Source organism: Taudactylus pleione, unplaced genomic scaffold, assembly GCF_031769625.1.
Source record: "Taudactylus pleione unplaced genomic scaffold, aTauple2 ptg002011l, whole genome shotgun sequence".
In the NCBI taxonomy this organism is placed as follows: Eukaryota; Metazoa; Chordata; class Amphibia; order Anura; family Myobatrachidae; genus Taudactylus; species Taudactylus pleione.
Window position 1 is genome coordinate 86140 of NW_028286407.1, and position 20269 is coordinate 106408.

At 46.3% G+C, this 20269-nt stretch overlaps 1 protein-coding gene across 1 annotated transcript in view; it reads right to left on the reverse strand.

Moving 5' to 3' along the window:
- LOC148435723 (nitric oxide synthase 3-like) overlaps positions 1-20269 on the reverse strand; it is a 147253-nt gene that overhangs the window by 21110 nt on the left and 105874 nt on the right. Inside the window, exons 5-13 of the mRNA XM_088465582.1 lie at positions 19409-19525; positions 18310-18484; positions 15545-15677; positions 14833-14911; positions 12233-12423; positions 11970-12151; positions 11162-11372; positions 10978-11065; positions 9781-9902 (exon numbers count right to left, since the gene is read on the reverse strand). Of these exons, the coding sequence (XP_088321708.1) occupies positions 9781-9902; positions 10978-11065; positions 11162-11372; positions 11970-12151; positions 12233-12423; positions 14833-14911; positions 15545-15677; positions 18310-18484; positions 19409-19525 (1298 nt within the window). The remainder of the gene's footprint in view (positions 1-9780; positions 9903-10977; positions 11066-11161; positions 11373-11969; positions 12152-12232; positions 12424-14832; positions 14912-15544; positions 15678-18309; positions 18485-19408; positions 19526-20269) is intronic.

Consider the following 20269-nt stretch of genomic DNA (forward strand, 5'->3'; position numbering starts at 1 on the left):
CCTACTCCCACCTATACTACTCACACTGGTATATCCCCACACCTACCATACTCCCACCTATACTACTCACACTGGTACACCCTTACACCTATCCTACTCCTACCTATACTACTCACACTGGTACACCCTCACACCTCCCCTACTCCTACCTATACTACTCACGCTGGTACAACCTCACACCTACCCTATTCCCACCTATACTACTCACACTAATACACCCTCACACCTACCCTACTCCCACCTATACTACTCACACTGGTACACCCTCACACCTCCCCTACTCCCACCTATACTACTCACACCTACCCTACTCCTACCTATACTACTCACACTGGTTCACCCGCACACCTACCCTACTCCCACCTATACTACTCACACTGGTACACCCTCACACCTCCCCTACTCCCACCTATACTACTCACACTGGTACACCCTCACACCTCCCCTACTCCCACCTATACTACTCACACCTACCCTACTCCTACCTATACTACTCACACTGGTACACCCGCACACCTCCCTACTCCTACCTATACTACTTACACTGGTACACCCTCACACCTACCCTACTCCCTATACTACTCACACTGGTACACCCTCACACCTACACTATTCCCTATACTGCTCACACTGGTACACCCTCACACCTCCCCTACTCCCACCTATACTACTCACACTGGTACACCCTCACACCTCCCCTACTCCCACCTATACTACTCACACTAATACACCCTCATACCTACCCTACTCCCACCTATACTACTCACACTGGTACATCCTCACACCTCCCCTACTCCTACCTATACTACTCACACTGGTACACCCTCACACCTACCCTACTCCTACCTATACTACTCACACTGGTACACCCGCACACCTCCCTACTCCTACCTATACTACTTACACTGGTACACCCTCACACCTACCCTACTCCCTATACTACTCACACTGTTACACCCTCACACCTACCCTACTCCCATCTATACTACTCACACTGGTACACCCTCACACCTCCCTACTCCTACCTATACTACTCACACTGGTACACCCTCACACCTACCCTACTCCCATCTATACTACTCACACTGGTACACCCTCACACCTCCCCTACTCCCACCTATACTACTCACACTGGTACACCCTCACACCTACACTACTCCCTATACTGCTCACACTGGTACACCCTCACACCTCCCCTACTCCCACCTATACTACTCACACTGGTACACCCTCACACCTCCCCTACTCCCACCTATACTACTCACACTAATACACCCTCATACCTACCCTACTCCCACCTATACTACTCACACTGGTACATCCTCACACCTCCCCTACTCCTACCTATACTACTCACACTGGTACATCCTCACACCTACCCTACTCCTACCTATACTACTCACACTGGTACACCCTCACACCTCCCCTACTCCCACCTATACTACTCACACTGGTACATCCTCACACCTACCCTACTCCCACCTATACTACTCACACTGGTACATCCTCACACCTACCCTACTCCCACCTATCCTGGGGGTGGAGACTCTGCAGTGTGTGCTGTCTGAGCTGTGTGGAGGTTGTGTGGAGGAGAGCTCTAGCTGCTGCAGGTGTGTCCCGTGTCTGCAGGGAGACTCCCTGCTGGCTTCCCCCAGGGGATGGATCCTACTGGGGGAGAGTGCTCCCGACGTTCAGCCCGTGGCTCGGGCTCTAAAGCAAAAGCCAAAGCAAAGACTCCTGGTGTCCGGATAACTAGTGCGGCAGGCCAGTCCGGATCATCAGGAAGCAGCATGAGTGACAGTGGAGGTAATATCATCAGCCCGGCTTCTGTGCAGTTGGAACCACAGCTAGTTCCCCCTATGTCTGAGGGTGCTCCCCTATGTGATGGAACAAAGGGTCGAGCAGTGCTGGAAGCTACCTACCCTGTCGGTGTGGCCCCAGTGAAGAAACTGGAGCCACAGTCGGATTCCCACAAACTCTCCCTGGGTGCTCCCCTGTGTGATGTAACACAGGGTGGAGTGACAGCAGCTACTGTCTGCCCAGGGGGTAGTGAAGTATGTGGGGGGGTGAAGCCCCTTGATGCCTTGGAGAATGTTCCTGGATCCCCTGGTGATACTGGGGATGAAGAGGAAGATGAGGAGGAGGAGGAATCATTTGATAGCTTCTCTATTGAGGAATTACAAAGAGAGGCAAAGCGTATACAGACCAGAATTAATGATAAGAAGAGAAAAAGAAATACCTGCTATAAATGGGAGAAACCAGTGTTAAAAGAAGTGATTGAAACCCTTTCTGTGACTCTGGGAAGGGTTAAAAGTAAATTGCATGAAAAGCGCTTGGAAAAAAAGGAAAAGCAGATGCAGGCAGCAGTGAAAGGGTTACCAGTTCATGCAAAGGTCCAATCAGGGCCGACACCCATGGAGACAGGTGTTATCAGTGTACCTGGTGATTGCAGCAGCAGCACCCAGCAGCCTGTCTGTGCAACTGAAAGTGAAACAAACCTACCAGCTGATGTCCAGGCAGAGTGTATGCAGCTGGAGGCAGCAGCAGTAACGGAGTCTAATACAGCTGAAGATGCAGTAAATATGGAGGATAAAGTTATGTCAGAGGTGTCTGGTGCTGTGATTGCTGATTCCCAGGAGAAGTCCGTGGCAGGGGACACAGTGGAGATGTCTTGCGAGCCTGAGGTGGAGGATGTTGCGGAAAAGGGCGCTTTCGGTGAGCCGGCTGTCCTGCAGGTGAGTAACAGTGTGCCGGGTGCTGGGGGTAAGGCAGGTAAGAAGTGGCCGGTGAAGGCTGAGCCTGACAGTGCCCGGCATGAACTATTTCCACCTGTAGTGATGGCAGATGGCGGAGCCAGGAACACAGAGGGCGCGGTGTTCCAGGCTCAAATGGAGGTTATGTCGGAATTAAGGCTTGAGGAAGCTTTACAGAAAAGTGGCACTGAGGGGGGATCTCCGGGTGAATCTGCAGTGGCAGGTGAATTACCTGTTGCTGGGGAGGCTCTGGGGATTGTACCCGGAGACGTGCAGGGCGAGAAGGTTATAGGTACAAGGAAGTTGCCGCATGGTACTGGTTTAGGAGGGCGCATAAAGGAAAGACAATTTGCACAAGGAATGCCTGCATTAGAAAAGACTGGGCTGCCGGAGGAGCAGATTAAAGTGATAGAAACTGTTTATGGAGATAAGATGCTTGTACCAGCCAGGGCTGCAGAGGCAGCTAAAATTATTTGTGATGATGTAAGAAGGAGAGAGGGTGGGGGGAGTGTGGTAACAAACGTATCGGACAAACAGACTGTTCCTGGAAGTATATCGTATGCTAAAATGGTGACAAGATCTAATGCTTTCAATATGAATGTGAATAATGCTGGTCCACAAATGCCGGGTGCAGCAGGCCAGGTTGGAAAAAGGAGAAATTTAATCCAGTTCCGGTGGGCAGGAGAGGGGGAAGTTCCTACAAAGGAGACCTTCTTAAAGATGATTTTTGGTCTGGGGTTTAAACCCTCAGATTTATATGCTTGCATACACCCGGTCACATCTGCAGAATTTGATTTGAGTTTTTTATCCTACCAGGGACTACAAGTGTTCTGGACAAAATGGCAGGCATGTAAAATGTCAAAACCATATGATATGTACAGAGTAAATTTGGTTACAAAGCATGATAAAGTGAAGGTGCATATTCTAGTGAGGAATGAGTCCATTCCTGTCCAAGATATTGCGTACTGGTTGTCCAGATATTGTGATATACAGTCTGACCTAAGCAAATCTGGATATACAATGGGGGTATGGGGGGGAGCTTGGGAGGCCCTGGTAAAGCTGCGTCATTCTGACAGAGGATTCATCCATGTACCATCCGCTGCATACATTGGCAGGGATCGAGTACAATGCTTCTACCAGGGTCAACCAAGAACCTGCTTTAAGTGCGGGGATTTCAGACATCTGAGCAGCGAATGTAATGTGATAAAATGTTCATTGTGTAATAAGATTGGTCATGTATCCAGAGAATGTGGGGTGGTCAAATGTAATTTATGCGGGGAAGAAGGCCACCCGTATAGCAGGTGTCCTCGGGCCAGCCATAATAGTGGGCAGGAGGTTAGGCCAGAACCAAGAAGGGAGGAGGAGGTGGTGAGACAAAATGAACCACTAGGTGTAGATGAACATGTAAAGCAGGTGCAAGGGAAACAGGTAGAGGAGGCACCTTTTCAGGAGGTAAGGAGAGGAAATAAGAAAAAGAGGAAAGGTGAAGATGTGCAAGTTGTGCTAAGCAACAAATTTGATGTATTTTCCTCTGATGAGGAGGAAGTAATGAGGAGTGGGGGTGAATTGATTTTGGTAACAGGGAAGGATAAGAAGCAAGCAAGGAAAGTGACAAAGAAAGTTAATAAAATTGAAGGGGGGAGGAAAGGAATAAAAGGAGGAGAAAGAGATCAGATCAGGAGGAAGGTGATGGGGAGGGATTAGAGTGTGACCCTGCTGGAACTCAGCTGGAAGAGGAAAATATGTGCAGTTTAGGGAGTGTGGTGGAGGAAGTGACGGTGATAGAGGAGACCCAGGGTATGGAGGAGGATAGGGTGGCTCAAGGTGTGTCCCAAGGCTCCTGTGTAGGGCCGAGTCAGGTACAGGTACCTGGTACTGAGCATCAGGTTATCAAGTTTGTACCCAAACCTCCTGATCCTGGGCCTTCTCGTACGGGGGAGAAGGTCCCTGTAGATTGTCAGGGAGTAAGGGAGGAACGGGTAGTGACAGTTGTCGCTATGGAAGAGAAGGCTGGCCCGAGTAGGGTTAGCTTGTAGTTTTGTGGTGGATTTGGTGCTGGGAATTGTGCAAGGTAAAAGTAAGCAAGGTCTTGCATTCAATAATCTATACATCATGGATCCCCAACCCATACGATGTGCCACGATTAATGTGGCTTCCGTAGTTTCTGAACGTGCTCGTGTAATGGCCTTTGATTTTTTCAACACGGTTGAGGTTGATTTTTTGTTTTTGCAGGAGACTAGGATTAGTAAATTGGATCTCCTCCATAAAGCGAAGCGTGAGTGGAGGAGGGGTCCTTCTTACTGGTCTCTTGCGGCCGAGCCGTACGGTGCGGTGGCAGTGCTTTTTACTGACATGGTAACTGTGTACAAGGTTATAGAGTTGCAAGCAGGTAGATGTATGATTTTGGATATCAACATGAAGGGACAGGACCTTAGGTTAATCAATATTTATGGTCCTCAGTCACAGTGGGATAGGAAATGTCTCTTCATGGAGATAAAACCTTTTCTTTTTACGGCCCAGCAAGTTATCTTTGGTGGTGATTTTAATACCATAATTAGGCCAAAAGATAGGGGAGGCTCAAAGAAAACTCTGGGCTATGACTCCATTTTTTTAGTTAGCATGATTAGACAGGCGGGTCTGGTAGATGTGCATATTCGGCATTTCCCAGACCTCACAGGTTTCACCTTTTTTAGTGGTAGTCATAGATCTAGAATAGATAGGTTTTTTGTTAAGGAATCTTCAAAGACCTCATCTTTAGGGGTGAGGTTAGTGGAGTTTTCCGATCACGCTTTTCTCTCAGTGACTTTGAATGCCTCAGAAACCCCTCAGAAAGGGCGGGGCCTGTGGCGATTGAACTCAGAGCTTCTGGAAGAAGAGAGCGTTAGACAATCCTTTAGGGTCTTCTTTCAATCTCAGGAGACACTTTTGGAGGCGGGTTGGAGTAGATCTGAGTGGTGGGAGGTGATTAAAAAGAGAATCCGGAAGTTTTTCCGTGGGTCTATTGCCAAAAAAAACTTGTTAAGACGTAGCATCTACCATAGCCTGAGAAAGAAATTGGATCTCTTGATCTCTGAGGAGGGAGATAGTGGGGAAATCTCCCGGGTGAAGGCTCGGATGAAGGAGTTTCAGTACAACCGACTGGCATCCTTAGTTCTGGAGAGGGATTATGGAACATACCACTCGCCAGATCCCTACCAGAGCTGTAGGAGGTCAGTTGATGCCAAAGAGATCAGGGGACTGAAGGATGGACAGGGTGTTCTTCATATTGATAAGAAGGGCATTCTGGAAGTGATTGAGTCCTATTATTCAGATCTTTTATCTGAGCATTCACTCATCAGGGAGAGGATGGAGGAATTTCTGAGGAGGACACCAGGTTTGGGTTCTCAGGTTGTTTCTTCTGAATCTTTGGAGAGTGATATAACGGCAGAGGAAGTTAAGATAGCGATAGAGGGGTTAAACTCCAAAAAATCTCCAGGACCGGATGGTTTAACATCTGAATTCTATAAGATCTTTTCAGACCTCTTAATTCCTCGCCTTGTGGAAGTATTTAATGAGAGCCTGGATGAGGGAGTCCTCCCTCCTTCCATGAGGTTATCTGCCCTTATACTACTGTCTAAAGGAAAGGATCCGTCCCGTATTGAGAACTGGCGCCCCATAGCCCTTCTTAATACAGACAGGAAGATTTTGGCAAAGGTACTGTTCAATAGGCTATCGGAATTTTCTGAGCTGTTGCTTTCCCCCTCTCAGCACTGTACGGTGAAGGGCCGTAGCACCTTTAGTGCTGTCCTAGGTGTCCGGGAGGTCATTGAGCGGTGCAGGGCTGAGAAGTGTGGAAAGTATTTACTGGCATTGGATCAATCTAAGGCTTTTGATCGGGTAAACCATGAGTACCTTTGGGCCCTACTGAAAAGGTATGGTCTTCCAGAGCGGGTGGTGAATTGGCTGCAGGCTATTTATCGTCAGGCCGAGAGCTTCCCACTTGTAAATGGTTGGGTGGGTCCCACTTTTGGGGTAGGCTCTGGTGTTCGTCAGGGATGCCCCCTGAGCCCCCTCCTATATGTTTTTGCGATTGCCCACTTCGTCAGAAGGGTAGAGAGCGGAACTGTGGGTGGGGTGCAGCTGAGCCCAGAGTTTCCGCTAAAGGTGGTGGCCTACGCAGATGATGTCACGGTGGTTCTCTCCTTACGGATAGAGGCCCATGATGTGGAACATCTTATCTGTGAATACTCTGAAGCCTCGTGCTCCAGGGTAAACCATGAAAAGTGTGAAGTTTTCTGGATGGGGGAGGAGGGTGATGAATTTTGCCTTCCGGACAGCTTCCCTCGGGCCAGTCAGCTGATTAGAATTCTAGGCATAACATTTGACCATGGTGACTATGCCTCCCTAAATTGGGATAAGAAGCTGGAAGATGCTACCAAGAAGGGAGAGAGCTGGAAGAGATGGAAGTTATCTCTGAGGGAAAGGGTTGACTTGTGTAAGACTTACTTGATTCCGATTTTTTTATATGTCAGTTATGTGTGTTTTTTGCCTCAATCTATGTGGTCCAGATTGAATTCCTTGTTTTTCCTTCTTTTGTGGGGAAATGGGGTCAATATTGTCAGGAGAAACATCACCTACAGACCGAGGAAAGACGGGGGTTTAAATATGGTAAACCCCGTTGTCTTTTTTGTAACAGCCTTTTTAAAATTTAATCTTGGGAGTTTGATTTTAGATGCTCCCCCTCGGTGGGTAGAGGGATTTAGATTCTGGATGTTCCCCTTCCTCAGGTTGTGGCTAGAGGGTGGCCAGGTGAAAAGCTTTCGGATTCGGTGTGGTTAACTCCCGATCTACGTCATCCAGAGTTTGAAGGTGATGAGGCGTTTTGGCATGGTGGTGAGTGAAGTCAAAAACTTCTCTAGAAGGGAGTTGGAGAGAAGAATTTTGCAGACTCACTTCCATGACCAGCTGTCCCTGAGGGACTGTCCGAGTGATGTCGCTTCGGCCGGGTTAGCTCTGTTAAATTCACAGAGGATACCGCAGAAGTTTAGAGACATTGCTTGGCTCTCTTTTCACGGAAGACTTTATGTTGGGGAGAATCTCAGGTGGAAGAGTGTCAATGATCGTGGTTGCCCACGGGAGGAGTGTCCAGGGGTGGTGGAGACGATGGACCACTTTCTGCTTTACTGTCCCTTTAATGTAAAGGTTTATGAGGAGGTGTCAAAAGCCATTGGTATTCCATGCCTTTCGGGGCTTAGTTACCCTGAGTGGGTTTATGGGGTAGTCAGAAGATACGGTGGATTTAATTTAGTCACGATTTATTTAGTTAGTTTAGCAGTTAGATTTCACACGTGGAGCGCACGGTGTCAGGTGTCCATAAGGAAAAAGGTCCTCCCCTATAGGAATGTGGTGGGTTTGATTCTTCAAGAGGTGAGAAGGATGATGGATCTGGATAGGGAGGGGTTGGATGCTGTCGGCTGGTCTCGTCGGTGGGGCCAGTTGAAACCCCCTTGAGTGGGTGGCAAACAGTCTCTCTGAATTCTAGCTTTGGGTTTTCTTTTCTCTTTTTTCACTCCCTTGTAGATGGTTTTTTTGAAGTATTTTGTTTTATTTATGGAAAGGTTTGCATACATCTGCCTGTAGGTGTTGGTGATGGGTAATATAGTTTAGGGTTTGATCTATGATTCAGATAGTTTCCTTTTACTTGAGGTGGTTTCTAAATCCTTGCTTAGTTTTCCCTTGCAGGTGGTGGATTGTATATAGATAGTAGGGTAGATAAGTATTTGTATTAGTATAGGAAAAGTATAATATGAAGTAATATTATGTATTTTTTTTGCCTTTTTTATTAAGTTTTTGATTTTATGTAATTAATTATTTATATTTTATGTATTTATTATTATTATACTTGTTGCAAGTTTTAATAAAACAAAGCATGACCTATACTACTCACACTGGTACACCCTCACACCTACCCTACTCCCATCTATACTACTCACACTGGTACACCCTCACACCTCCCCTACTCCCACCTATACTACTCACACTGGTACACCCTCACACCTCCCCTACTCCCACCTATACTACTCACACTGGTACACCCTCACACCTCCCCTACTCCCATCTATACTACTCACACTGGTACACCCTCACACCTCCCCTACTCCCACCTCCCCTACTCCCACCTATACTACTCACACTGGTACACCCTCACACCTCCCCTACTCCCACCTATACTACTCTCATACTGGTACACCCTCACACCTCCCCTACTCCTACCTATACCACTCACACTGGTACATCCTCACACCTCCCCTACTCCTAACTATACTACTCACACTGGTACACCCTCACACCTACCCTACTCCCACCTATACTACTCACACTGGTACACCCTCACACCTACCCTACTCCCATCTATTCTACTCACACTGGTACACCCTCACACCTCCCCTACTCCCACCTATACTACTCACACTGGTACACCCTCACACCTCCCCTACTCCCACCTGTACTACTCACACTGGTACACCCTCACACCTACCCTACTCCCACCTATACTACTCACACTGGTACACCCTCACACCTCCCCTACTCCTACCTATACTACTCACACTGGTACATCCTCACACCTATCCTACTCCCACCTATACTACTCACACTGGTACACCCTCACACCTCCCCTACTCCTACCTATACTACTCACACTGGTACACCCTCACACCTATCCTACTCCCACCTATACTACTCACACTGGTACACCCTCACACCTCCCCTACTCCCACCTATACTACTCACACTGGTGCACCCTCACACCTATGTCTTTGTTCATGTGTTTTGCAGCATTGAATACATGTAACACATCGATCACTTATAAATGAACAAAAATTATTCTAACAACACAAATTGTGGAAGGCCTCTTGTCTTAAATTTAGCACATGTATTTAACGTGTTCACCATCATTAACACCCTGTAACCCTGATCCTGTCCACAGTTTAGGGGTTTTTCTGTCTGTGGTCCCTCCGTAGCACAGGGAATATAAATACTCTCTCACCTTTGTTTTCTATGTCATAGAGTCTCTGCTGCCAGAAGCCCCGGAAGGGTGCAATCCCAGTCCCAGGCCCCACCAGGATACAGGGAGCGGTGATGTCAGAGGGTAAGCGGAAGGATGGTGCCCTGGAAGAGAGAGTCAGTTATTAATGATCCTACCAGAGTTACAGCTGTTTCCCACCATCTTCCAATAGTTGAGAACCAAAACTTATGTCGCCTCCAGTACCAGCCATGGGAGATATGTTTCCCAGTGTGATATCTTCCTAGGATCAGCCAGAACCAGTGCTCTGTAGATTGTTTCCTTGCACCTCCAGTAAAGGATGCCCATAGTGGGGGACAGGGGGGATCTGCGCTAACTCCCTGAGCCCATCTATATAAAGTGTAGTCCATGTCAGGGATGGCCATCGGCCAACGATAGTTAAGAACCATTGATGGTTAAGTCAACTAACGATGGCCAAAAGTTTTGCCATCAATAGCAGAGGTTCAATGGTTCTCTGCCATTGATGACAGATGGGAACCCATGAGTTTTTTCTTGTTTCAGCCGTCCTTGTTTTTAGCGTCTCCCCCAGCGGCTAGCTTAGCCTTCCCCTGATGTTTAGTGGACCATGGCCCGCTGTGCCCCTCCCCCCAGCAGTGGGGCCATTGAGAGATGAAAACCATTGATGGTTCTTCATAGATGGTTTTGTGCCATTGTCAGTAATCACAGATGAAACTATCAATGGGCAGCCCACCGATGGCCACCCCTAGTCCATGTGTCTCAATCTGCATTGAGGCCCTGCCCAGTGTGTTGACGTCACTCAGTAGCAAAGGGAGGAGGTGGCTCAGTAGTATCGGGACTGGCGTTGACTTTGTATGTGAGACTTAGATGGTAACAGAAACGGTGACAGGGGCTGGTCAATTTGTATGGTAAGGATAAAACTACATCAGTATTAGACCAAAGTATCTACAGTAACAGATTTTAAGATAATTACCTTTAGGAATAGTTCCCGACACCTACACCTATGGTTTAGGAAGTGCATGTCTGGCACAGGAAAAGTGGGACCAGAGCACAACTATGGTGAGATGTGGTCAGTGTGGGTGGATGAGACATGAAGACTTGGCTGCTGTCTGAGTCACCAGAGAATGCATTACCTGATCTCTAATGAGACTTTCTGGTGTTTTTACTGGAAAGTGACATATTTACTGTACAGGAAGAACTTACCCACGCACAAAGCAAGGGACAGAGGACCTAGGGGACAGCTGGTCCAGCCATGTCGAGCAAACCCCATAGTGGAGAGGACCTTTATTTTCTGTAAGAGATATTTGGGGAAGTGTCACAATGTCTTTGTGCTGCATAAAATGTTTTTAAATAACATCGAGATACAGAGATGATTCCATAGATTTACCCTGAGTATGGTACGATACAACCGCCACTGTCAGGTGTATCTGGTTGGGATTGGCATCCAAGGATGAGCTAATGGAGTAGTAACGAGGCTGAAGGAGTGGCAGCTGTGTGAGGAGTAGAGAGCTGGGGACACAAACAGATGGAAATTCCTCCAGCACCTCGACCAGGTTGGGGCATCGGAACCATTTCCACTCCTCGTACTGATGAGCATCCTGCAGTGGGGCACACACAGAAGTTACATTTCTAATACTGGCATAAACCTCACTGCAACATAACTCTCTCCTACAGATAGCTTTGTCACCAACACATGGGGAAAGATGGGCAGAACTTGGGGAAGTAAAGTTAGATGACCATGGCCCAGGTTGACCAGGTTTGTGTTGGAAGAAGTTCACATCAGCAAGCTGGCCAGAGAAACTAGACTTTAGGTGACTTATACCCACCCACACAATGCTGTGCCATGCATGCCCTCAATGTATTTTCATTATGCCATGCTTTTGCCTTGCGGACAGGGAAATACTGTCCCCTCACACTCCGCCGGCCCCCGTGATGCACGAAGAGGGAAATGTATGAAAGCGGAGAAACTTTATAACTGGAGTAAAAAATTGAAGCTCCATAATTATAACTATATAATTCTCTGCTACAATTTTTTTACTCCAATTTCATAAATGCCCCTTCCGGAGTCTTCACTCAGTGAGGAGGTGGGTATCCAATAGTCAGTGGGAGTAATGTTAGAGCAGAAGTTGTGCTACAATTTCACATTCTATACTTATGTTACAGTGTGCTCTCCTGGCTAGTGACCTTGTGCATACCTGGCTGAGGATCTCCAGTCTCTGCCGTTCATCAGGATCCTCACTTAGGGCGCTCAGCAGCTGCAGAAGTTGGGGTGTAGGGGGTGTTGTTATGTCAAGATAATTAGTAAGTGCCTGGCGCAATGTGCAAGGAGGAATTCTGGTATCCGAGACCCAAGTAGCCTTCTGTCCAGACGCCAGACCTGAGGGATTAGACATTCGATGCATATATATGAAGGGATGGATACAACATAAAGCACCCGGCACTCTGGGATCTCACTTACGCCCGTTAGAGCCCTTCTCCATTGTCTCCACTTGTACTGTGTCATTAGCAGGTGGGGGATCTTCCACACGTTCCAGCAAAGCCAACACCAGTTCCTCACGGTTACATGGGTAGACCCCCAGGTGATCTCCAGGAGAATATCTGAGCTCACTCTGCCCATCAGTGTCCAGCTTGATGAGGATGGTGGAACGGCTGAGATTAGAGAGAATAAAAGGATGTGGAGAAGCCAAATAGGAATATAGACTGAAGATGACATAAGGGAGTATATACAATAGCAATTTATAAATAATTAGGAAATAAACATCTTTAAGGGACTGAGGCACCTGTACTGTACTGTATCATAGAGAGAAGAGCCTCAGTGATGTTGAAAATGAGAGTTATATCTAGCAATAGGGCTTGTTATTGGATCATCTTCTACATAAAAAGTGTTATCATCCAGCTCTATGTCATAGTACATGGTTCCTCAGGATAATGTCCTGCTCTATAGTATAGTACATGGTTCCTCAGGTAACTGTCCTGCTCTATGTTATAGTACATGGTTCCTCAGGATACTGTCCTGCTCTATGTCATAGTACATGGTTCCTCAGTTAACTGTCCTGCTCTATGCCATAGTACATGGTTCCTCAGTTAACTGTCCTGTTCTATATCATAGTACATGGTTCCTCAGGATACTGTCCTGTTCTATATCATAGTACATGGTTCCTCAGGTAACTGTCCTGCTCTATGCCATAGTACATGGTTCCTCAGTTAACTGTCCTGTTCTATATCATAGTACATGGTTCCTCAGGTGACTGTCCTGCTCTATGTCATAGTACATGGTTCCTCAGTTAACTGTCCTGTTCTATATCATAGTACATGGTTCCTCAGTTAACTGTCCTGTTCTATATCATAGTACATGGTTCCTCAGGTAACTGTCCTGCTCTATGTCATAGTACATGGTTCCTCAGTCAACTGTCCTGTTCTATATCATAGTACATGGTTCGTCGGGTAACTGTCCTGCTCTATGGCATAGTACATGGTTCCTCAGTTAACTGTCCTGCTCTATGTCATAGTACATGGTTCCTCAGGATACTGTCCTGCTCTATGTTATAGTACATGGTTCCTCAGTTAACTGTCCTGTTCTATGCCATAGTACATGGTTCCTCAGTTAACTGTCCTGTTCTATATCATAGAACATGGTTCCTCAGGTAACTGTCCTGCTCTATGCCATAGTACATGGTTCCTCAGTTAACTGTCCTGTTCTATATCATAGTACATGGTTCCTCAGTTAACTGTCCTGTTCTATATCATAGTACATGGTTCCTCAGGTAACTGTCCTGTTCTATATCATAGTACATGGTTCCTCAGGTAACTGTCCTGCTCTATGTCATAGTACATGGTTCCTCAGTCAACTGTCCTGTTCTATATCATAGTACATGGTTCGTCGGGTAACTGTCCTGCTCTATGGCATAGTACATGGTTCCTCAGTTAACTGTCCTGCTCTATGTCATAGTACATGGTTCCTCAGGATACTGTCCTGCTCTATGTTATAGTACATGGTTCCTCAGTTAACTGTCCTGTTCTATGCCATAGTACATGGTTCCTCAGTTAACTGTCCTGTTCTATATCATAGTACATGGTTCCTCAGGTAACTGTCCTGCTCTATGCCATAGTACATGGTTCCTCAGTTAACTGTCCTGTTCTATATCATAGTACATGGTTCCTCAGTTAACTGTCCTGTTCTATATCATAGTACATGGTTCCTCAGGTAACTGTCCTGCTATATGTCATAGTACATGGTTCCTCAGGTAACTGTCCTGTTCTATATCATAGTACATGGTTCCTCAGGTAACTGTCCTGCTCTATGCCATAGTACATGGTTCCTCAGGTAACTGTCCTGTTCTATATCATAGTACATGGTTCCTCAGGTAACTGTCCTGCTCTATGCCATAGTACATGGTTCCTCAGGTAACTGTCCTGTTCTATATCATAGTACATGGTTCCTCAGGTAACTGTCCTGTTCTATGCCATAGTACATGGTTCCTCAGGTAACTGTCCTGTTCTATGCCATAGTACATGGTTCCTCAGGTGACTGTCCTGTTCTATATCATAGTACATGGTTCCTCAGGTAACTGTCCTGCTCTATGCCATAGTACATGGTTCCTCAGGTAACTGTCCTGTTCTATATCATAGTACATGGTTCCTCAGGTGACTGTCCTGCTCTATGTCATAGTACATGGTTCCTCAGTTAACTGTCCTGTTCTATATCATAGTACATGGTTCCTCAGGTAACTGTCCTGCTCTATGTCATAGTACATTGTTCCTCAGGTGACTGTCCTGCTCTATGTCATAGTACATGGTTCCTCAGGTAACTGTCCTGCTCTATGTCATAGTACATGGTTCCTCAGTCAACTGTCCTGCTCTATGTCATAGTACATGGTTCCTCAGTTAACTGTCCTGCGCTATGCCATAGTACATGGTTCCTCAGTTATCTGTCCTGTTCTATATCATAGTACATGGTTCCTCAGGTGACTGTCCTGCTCTATGTCATAGTACATGGTTCCTCAGGTGACTGTCCTGCTCTATGTCATAGTACATGGTTCCTCAGGTGAAAGTGCTGACCTTGATTTTTCACTTTGCAGGTTCTCCTTGGAAATCAATGTTGTCTCATAGACTTTCCTCTTATGCACTTGAGAAAGTCCTAAGAAAAAAGTAAAACTTAAATAATACAGTCACACATGGATTGAATCAGGTATATATGGGTGAAAGAAAGGCCAATAGTAGGAAGTTGCAGTAGCCAAGATAGCAAACACTATATCCCCAGGTCCTCAGGACACCGTCCTATCCTGGGTCTCATCCTACTTATCCATACTTGCCGACTTTCTAGCTGCCTCCTCCCCCTAGGCAGAGAAGGTTGGTCCTGTAGACGATGCGAGTTACCCTTAGTAGTAGGCCACAGCACATGGGGCATTGACTTGGGAAATTAGATCCGAAATCTTCTTAGCGCCTTTTCTTTATAGTCACCACCTTGTAATGTTTTATAGCAACAGTATGTTGCCCTGAGGCACCTGGCATCAGAGGTACCATGTGTGATAGCATGGCGGCTTTGACGTGGTTAACCGAGATCTGATCTCACATTTATCTTTTAAATCAAATACTCCAATTACAAGTAGGTTTATCTGTTTATTCTTACAACTGAAATATAGATTAACAGCTTCTCTGTCGGACTGTAACAGCTTTAGAAGTGCTATATTTCTGCAAAAGGAAAGATCAGTGATCAGAAGTGCAGCTGGTGAAGTCGCATGATCTGATGGTATGCAGAGCGAGTGGATACCTGTAGTGAGGTCAGGAGATGAGGCCTGGATGGACATCCTGTACATGGACCTCTGATAGCTGCCTTTAGCTTTGAAGAAGTCGTGAATGTTTAAGTCAGTGTCATCTCCTACGCAGAAAGTGTCGCACGCAGCCTGGGGGTTAAGCACAAGAGAAAACATTCACCAAAATACAGGAAACCATGTGGGCGCAATCATTCTGGTAATGAAACTGTTAACACTAATGAAAATAAAAAAAACCCTGAAAGTATCATGAAAGTGATGGATTTAAGCCACAGGGAAACTCATTCGCTTTCCTGTCTTTCTTTGGCCTTTGTGTTGGCAGTGACCATGTTATTGACTCTGTATGAGGGAGAGGTGGTAGGTGCTATTAGGGGGAGGACAGTCCTGGTTCTCCACAGCTCCCTCCCTTCTTATCAGCCTCTATTTCCCCCTCTCAGCGGCAGGAAAGGAAACTGATTGCGATAGAGGGTCCGGCAGCGTTTACCCTGCCGAGCCCCATACAGACCCTCCCTGCTATAAAGGCCAGGAGGAAATGAGCAGCTACAACTGAGACCTGAAGCTGGACATCTCCCGACACACTCACCATGAAGCGCAACTGTATAATAACTCGCAGGACACAGCAATCATCATGCAATAACAAAAGTCCACCAAAGCCACAACTATAAACATCTAAGCCACAGTAATGACAGGCAAGCCACAAGCCATCTAAGCCTCAATAGTTAACATCTAGGCCACAATAATGACTATGTCCAATGTGACCATATGTTCTGTTTTTTGCCAGGACAGTCCCATCTTTTTACTTTGTTCTGTCTGTCCTGTCAGTTTGTCATTCTCCAAAAAAACTAAACTAAAAAGATTCACATCATTGAGATGATATATAAAACAAATCCTGATGGGCGATGGGTGATTAAGACACAACAATGTTCCCCAAAGCCACAACAATAACCATTCAAGCCACAGCAAGATTTATTCCAACCACAACAATGTCCACCAAAGCCAAAATCAATCATAAATGCCACAATGTCTCCCCCCCCAGCAACAACAATGTTTACTGAAGCCACAACAAGGGCCAAATGAGCAGCAACAAAGTCCACAAAAGCCAAAAACAAAACACCACTGGTAAAGGCAAACCTGGAAGAACTCCATATCTCTGTATACAATATGGCTTATAGCATGGCAGATGAAATTGTGCTATAATGCATTGTGCATCCCTTCTGTGCGATATGAGTTATCCACAGGACAGAACCCTGGAGGAGAATTATAGGGAAGGCAGGTTATATCTGAGGGTAATGGAGAATTATAGGGAAGGCGTTAGGTTATATCTGAGGGTAATGGAGAATTATAGGGAAGGCGTTGGGTTATATCTGAGGGTATTGGAGAATTATAGGGAAGGCGTTAGGTTATATCTGAGGGTATTGGAGAATTATAGGGAAGGCGTTAGGTTACATCTGAGGGTATTGGAGAATTATAGGGAAGGCGTTAGGTTACATCTGAGGGTATTGGAGAATTATAGGGAAGGCGTTAGATTACATCTGAGGGTATTGGAGAATTATAGGGAAGGCGTTAGATTACATCTGAGGGTATTGGAGAATTATAGGGAAGGCGTTAGATTACATCTGAGGGTATTGGAGAATTATAGGGAAGGCCTTAGGTTACATCAGAGGGTAATGGAGAATTATAGGCTGGTGCATCACTTATCTTACGCAGTGAGTTCTATCACTTGTTGTGAGTGATAAAACTCGTTAATAAATTAGACCCATTGTCTCTTGTATGCTTCTAGAATCAGATAACAATGGGTGGTCTCTGCCCGATTAATGACTGTCCCCTTACCCCCCCTACTTTCCCTTCTAGCACTACTACTTCCGCTTACACCCAGCCTAAATTAGAAGATGCCTTATATAGCTAAACTACTAATAACAGTCTGAATATTACATGTAAACGCTGCAGGACTGTAAAGTGACAGAACATATCTGCAATAAGACTTTGCCCATGAGCGGAGGAGAACTTCAGGGAACTTTTCTGAGACAACAAAAATACCAGCGAACAGCAGAAGGTTTCGCGCAACTAAATACGTTTACAGACAATAGTACATTAATTTCGGTCATGATTAGAGAACATGCACATATATATATATATATATTTATGTACAAGTGACATGTGAGCTGCCGGGATGTGCAGGGACTGATGTTCCACTAATGAACCATAAGAGAGCGGTTTTGGGGTTGGAGGAGACAATGTTACACACGGGCACAATTAGCTGCGGGGGAGGAAATGTCACATCCGCAGACAGATTATGAGCTGGGACGACGTTGCCCATCCTAGGTCACCTCTAATTACAGCGCACATGAGAGCAGGCCGTCGTTTCCCTGCATGTGGTGAAGTGACCGCATAAGCGATCTGTTCACGCCTGTGCCTGGGATACTGGGCATGAGATCAGGCATGCGCGGTGGCCTTTGCCGGGGGAGGTTTCCAGGGTAGTATTGAGACTTCGGCTGGCGATAACTGCGGGGACCAAGTAGACGCATCACATTCTGGAGCTTGGTAGATCTGATAGCATTGCATCCCCCATAGAAACCTATGCGGGTAGCGGCTGCTGGCGAAAATGTAACTGTCCATCCTTCATACATAGAGAAGATACTAAATATTTGGGAATAAGCTTCAGATATTTAGTGATAAATGGACCCCTAAATGAGGCTCAGTAGCTGGAAATGATCGCACCAGACCTTGAATCCCGATCGCGAGATGATGTACTCAAATCGCCCACCTTGAACACACTCTTGGCCCAAGCACGGAATGAGTCCTCCTGACCGCAAAGCTCATCTCCCTCTCCCATCTCCAAGATACGTTCTCCTCCCAGCTCCTCCAGCCGCGTGTCCACTGCGTGTCCAAAGGCGCAGAAATGAGGGTACGCTCGAGAACCCAGGCCAAAGACAGAGAACCTGTGAGTCAGACAGGACAACAATGGAGGGAGAAGAAGACTTCCCGTCCTGAGACCTAACGAGGACTCCGCAGTGTCCTAGGTCTAGCAGAGTTTTTGTCAGGAAAACATTTTATCAAACAATTCTGCAAAACAACAAATTTGTGTCTGAGGAAACTGATTCTAAGCAAGAAAGATAACTACCACCACACTTCCACCATGCCTATGGATTGTGCCTGCACCTGGTTCCCCAATGCTGCCCGCATCCCTCCTGATCTCCTCATGCAATCTGCTTATCCACTCCAACTATGCCATACCGAACCACGCAGCAAGATGACCCCTCTAATGGACCTTGGTTGTGGCCCCCAAATCTTCAGGCTTGGTGAAATTTGGATCAACTCATTGTCCTTTCCTCTTAAGTTTAAACTAACCTTTCCATAAATGTTATATTACTGTCACCCTTGTATCCAGCCCATCTGTGTCACCCCTGTCTGTCTGCCCCCTCCCCTTAGAATGTAAGCTCTCACAAGCAGGGCCCTCTGCCCTCATGTGCTTCTCCTTCACTTGATTATACTTTAATATACTACAGTACCCCACCCTTGGCTATAGATACCATGCTGCTTATCTAAGTGTTATGCAGCAATGTATAAATCGTGTATCTGTCCTGCATTGTTTGTACTGTTAATAACTGTTTTCTTGTGTGCTCATTTGTTTATGTACATTGTAAGGCGCTGCGGAACCCTTGTGGCGCCATATAAATAAAGGATGATAATAATAATAATAATAATTAGTCTCAGCAGGTAGCACCTCATATTGTGCTTAGGGTGAGCAATCTAGGACCCCTCCCCCATGCAACCTGATTCTAAGACCTGGGGTCCAAGACCTCCCATTACAGCACCGTCCTGTGTTGGTGCAGCCAGTGACCATGTTTGGTGGTGTACGGTACCTGAGTGTGCCCAGGGGCCCAGCGCTGTCCGTGTTACTCGATTCCTTCCGTTTATTCTTCCAGGTGGTGACGAGAAGGTCGGTCTGGGAAACACTATTGAAACGGGTCTTGTAGCTTCTACAATAATGGAAGGAGGAACAAAGGTCAGAGGGAAGAGCGCTCGCTGCGGGATCTGGTCACAGGTCCTGAATGTCGACAGCACAAATGTTGACGTAGAGTTTAGGTTGACAACCACTTTGTCAACATGTTATCCATGTCCAAATTTTTGAATATCGACAATCAGTGTTTTGCTTATTTTTAGGGTTAGGGCAGGGTTAAACCCTTAAAGGCTAGGTTTAGGCTAAAATAAGTTAAAACTGTATGTCGACCACGTCGACATTTTAACAATGTTGAAATTCTTGAATGTCAACATATTGGCTGTCAATGTACAGTTCACGTCGACATTTTGATTGTTGACATTCAGGACCTGTCGATAATCTGGTGCTGACATTCTGATGCCGACTTATCACACCACACTCATCCCTGCTAGCCGTATACACACTTCCTCTAGAAACAGTGTTTCCCCGCATTTTATCTCATAATTTGGATGAGAGGATCCGACACCTTGTGGCGTTGGAGAAGAGCCGATAGACACGTGTGTACATGATGTGTCAGCTATACTGGCTACATAGAGATAATTCAGGACAGTCTATGGCGGTGACACCAGTAACATGACAGGCCTCATACGGCGTCCAGGTGACTTACAACGCTTTGCCGCTCTCTCTCCCCCGCCATTCGCTGTGTAATGAGAGATGAGCGGCTGCTCTCTGGCAGAAAATTAATCAGCTCAATGATGGGGTAAATTGGAACTTTGCACCTTGG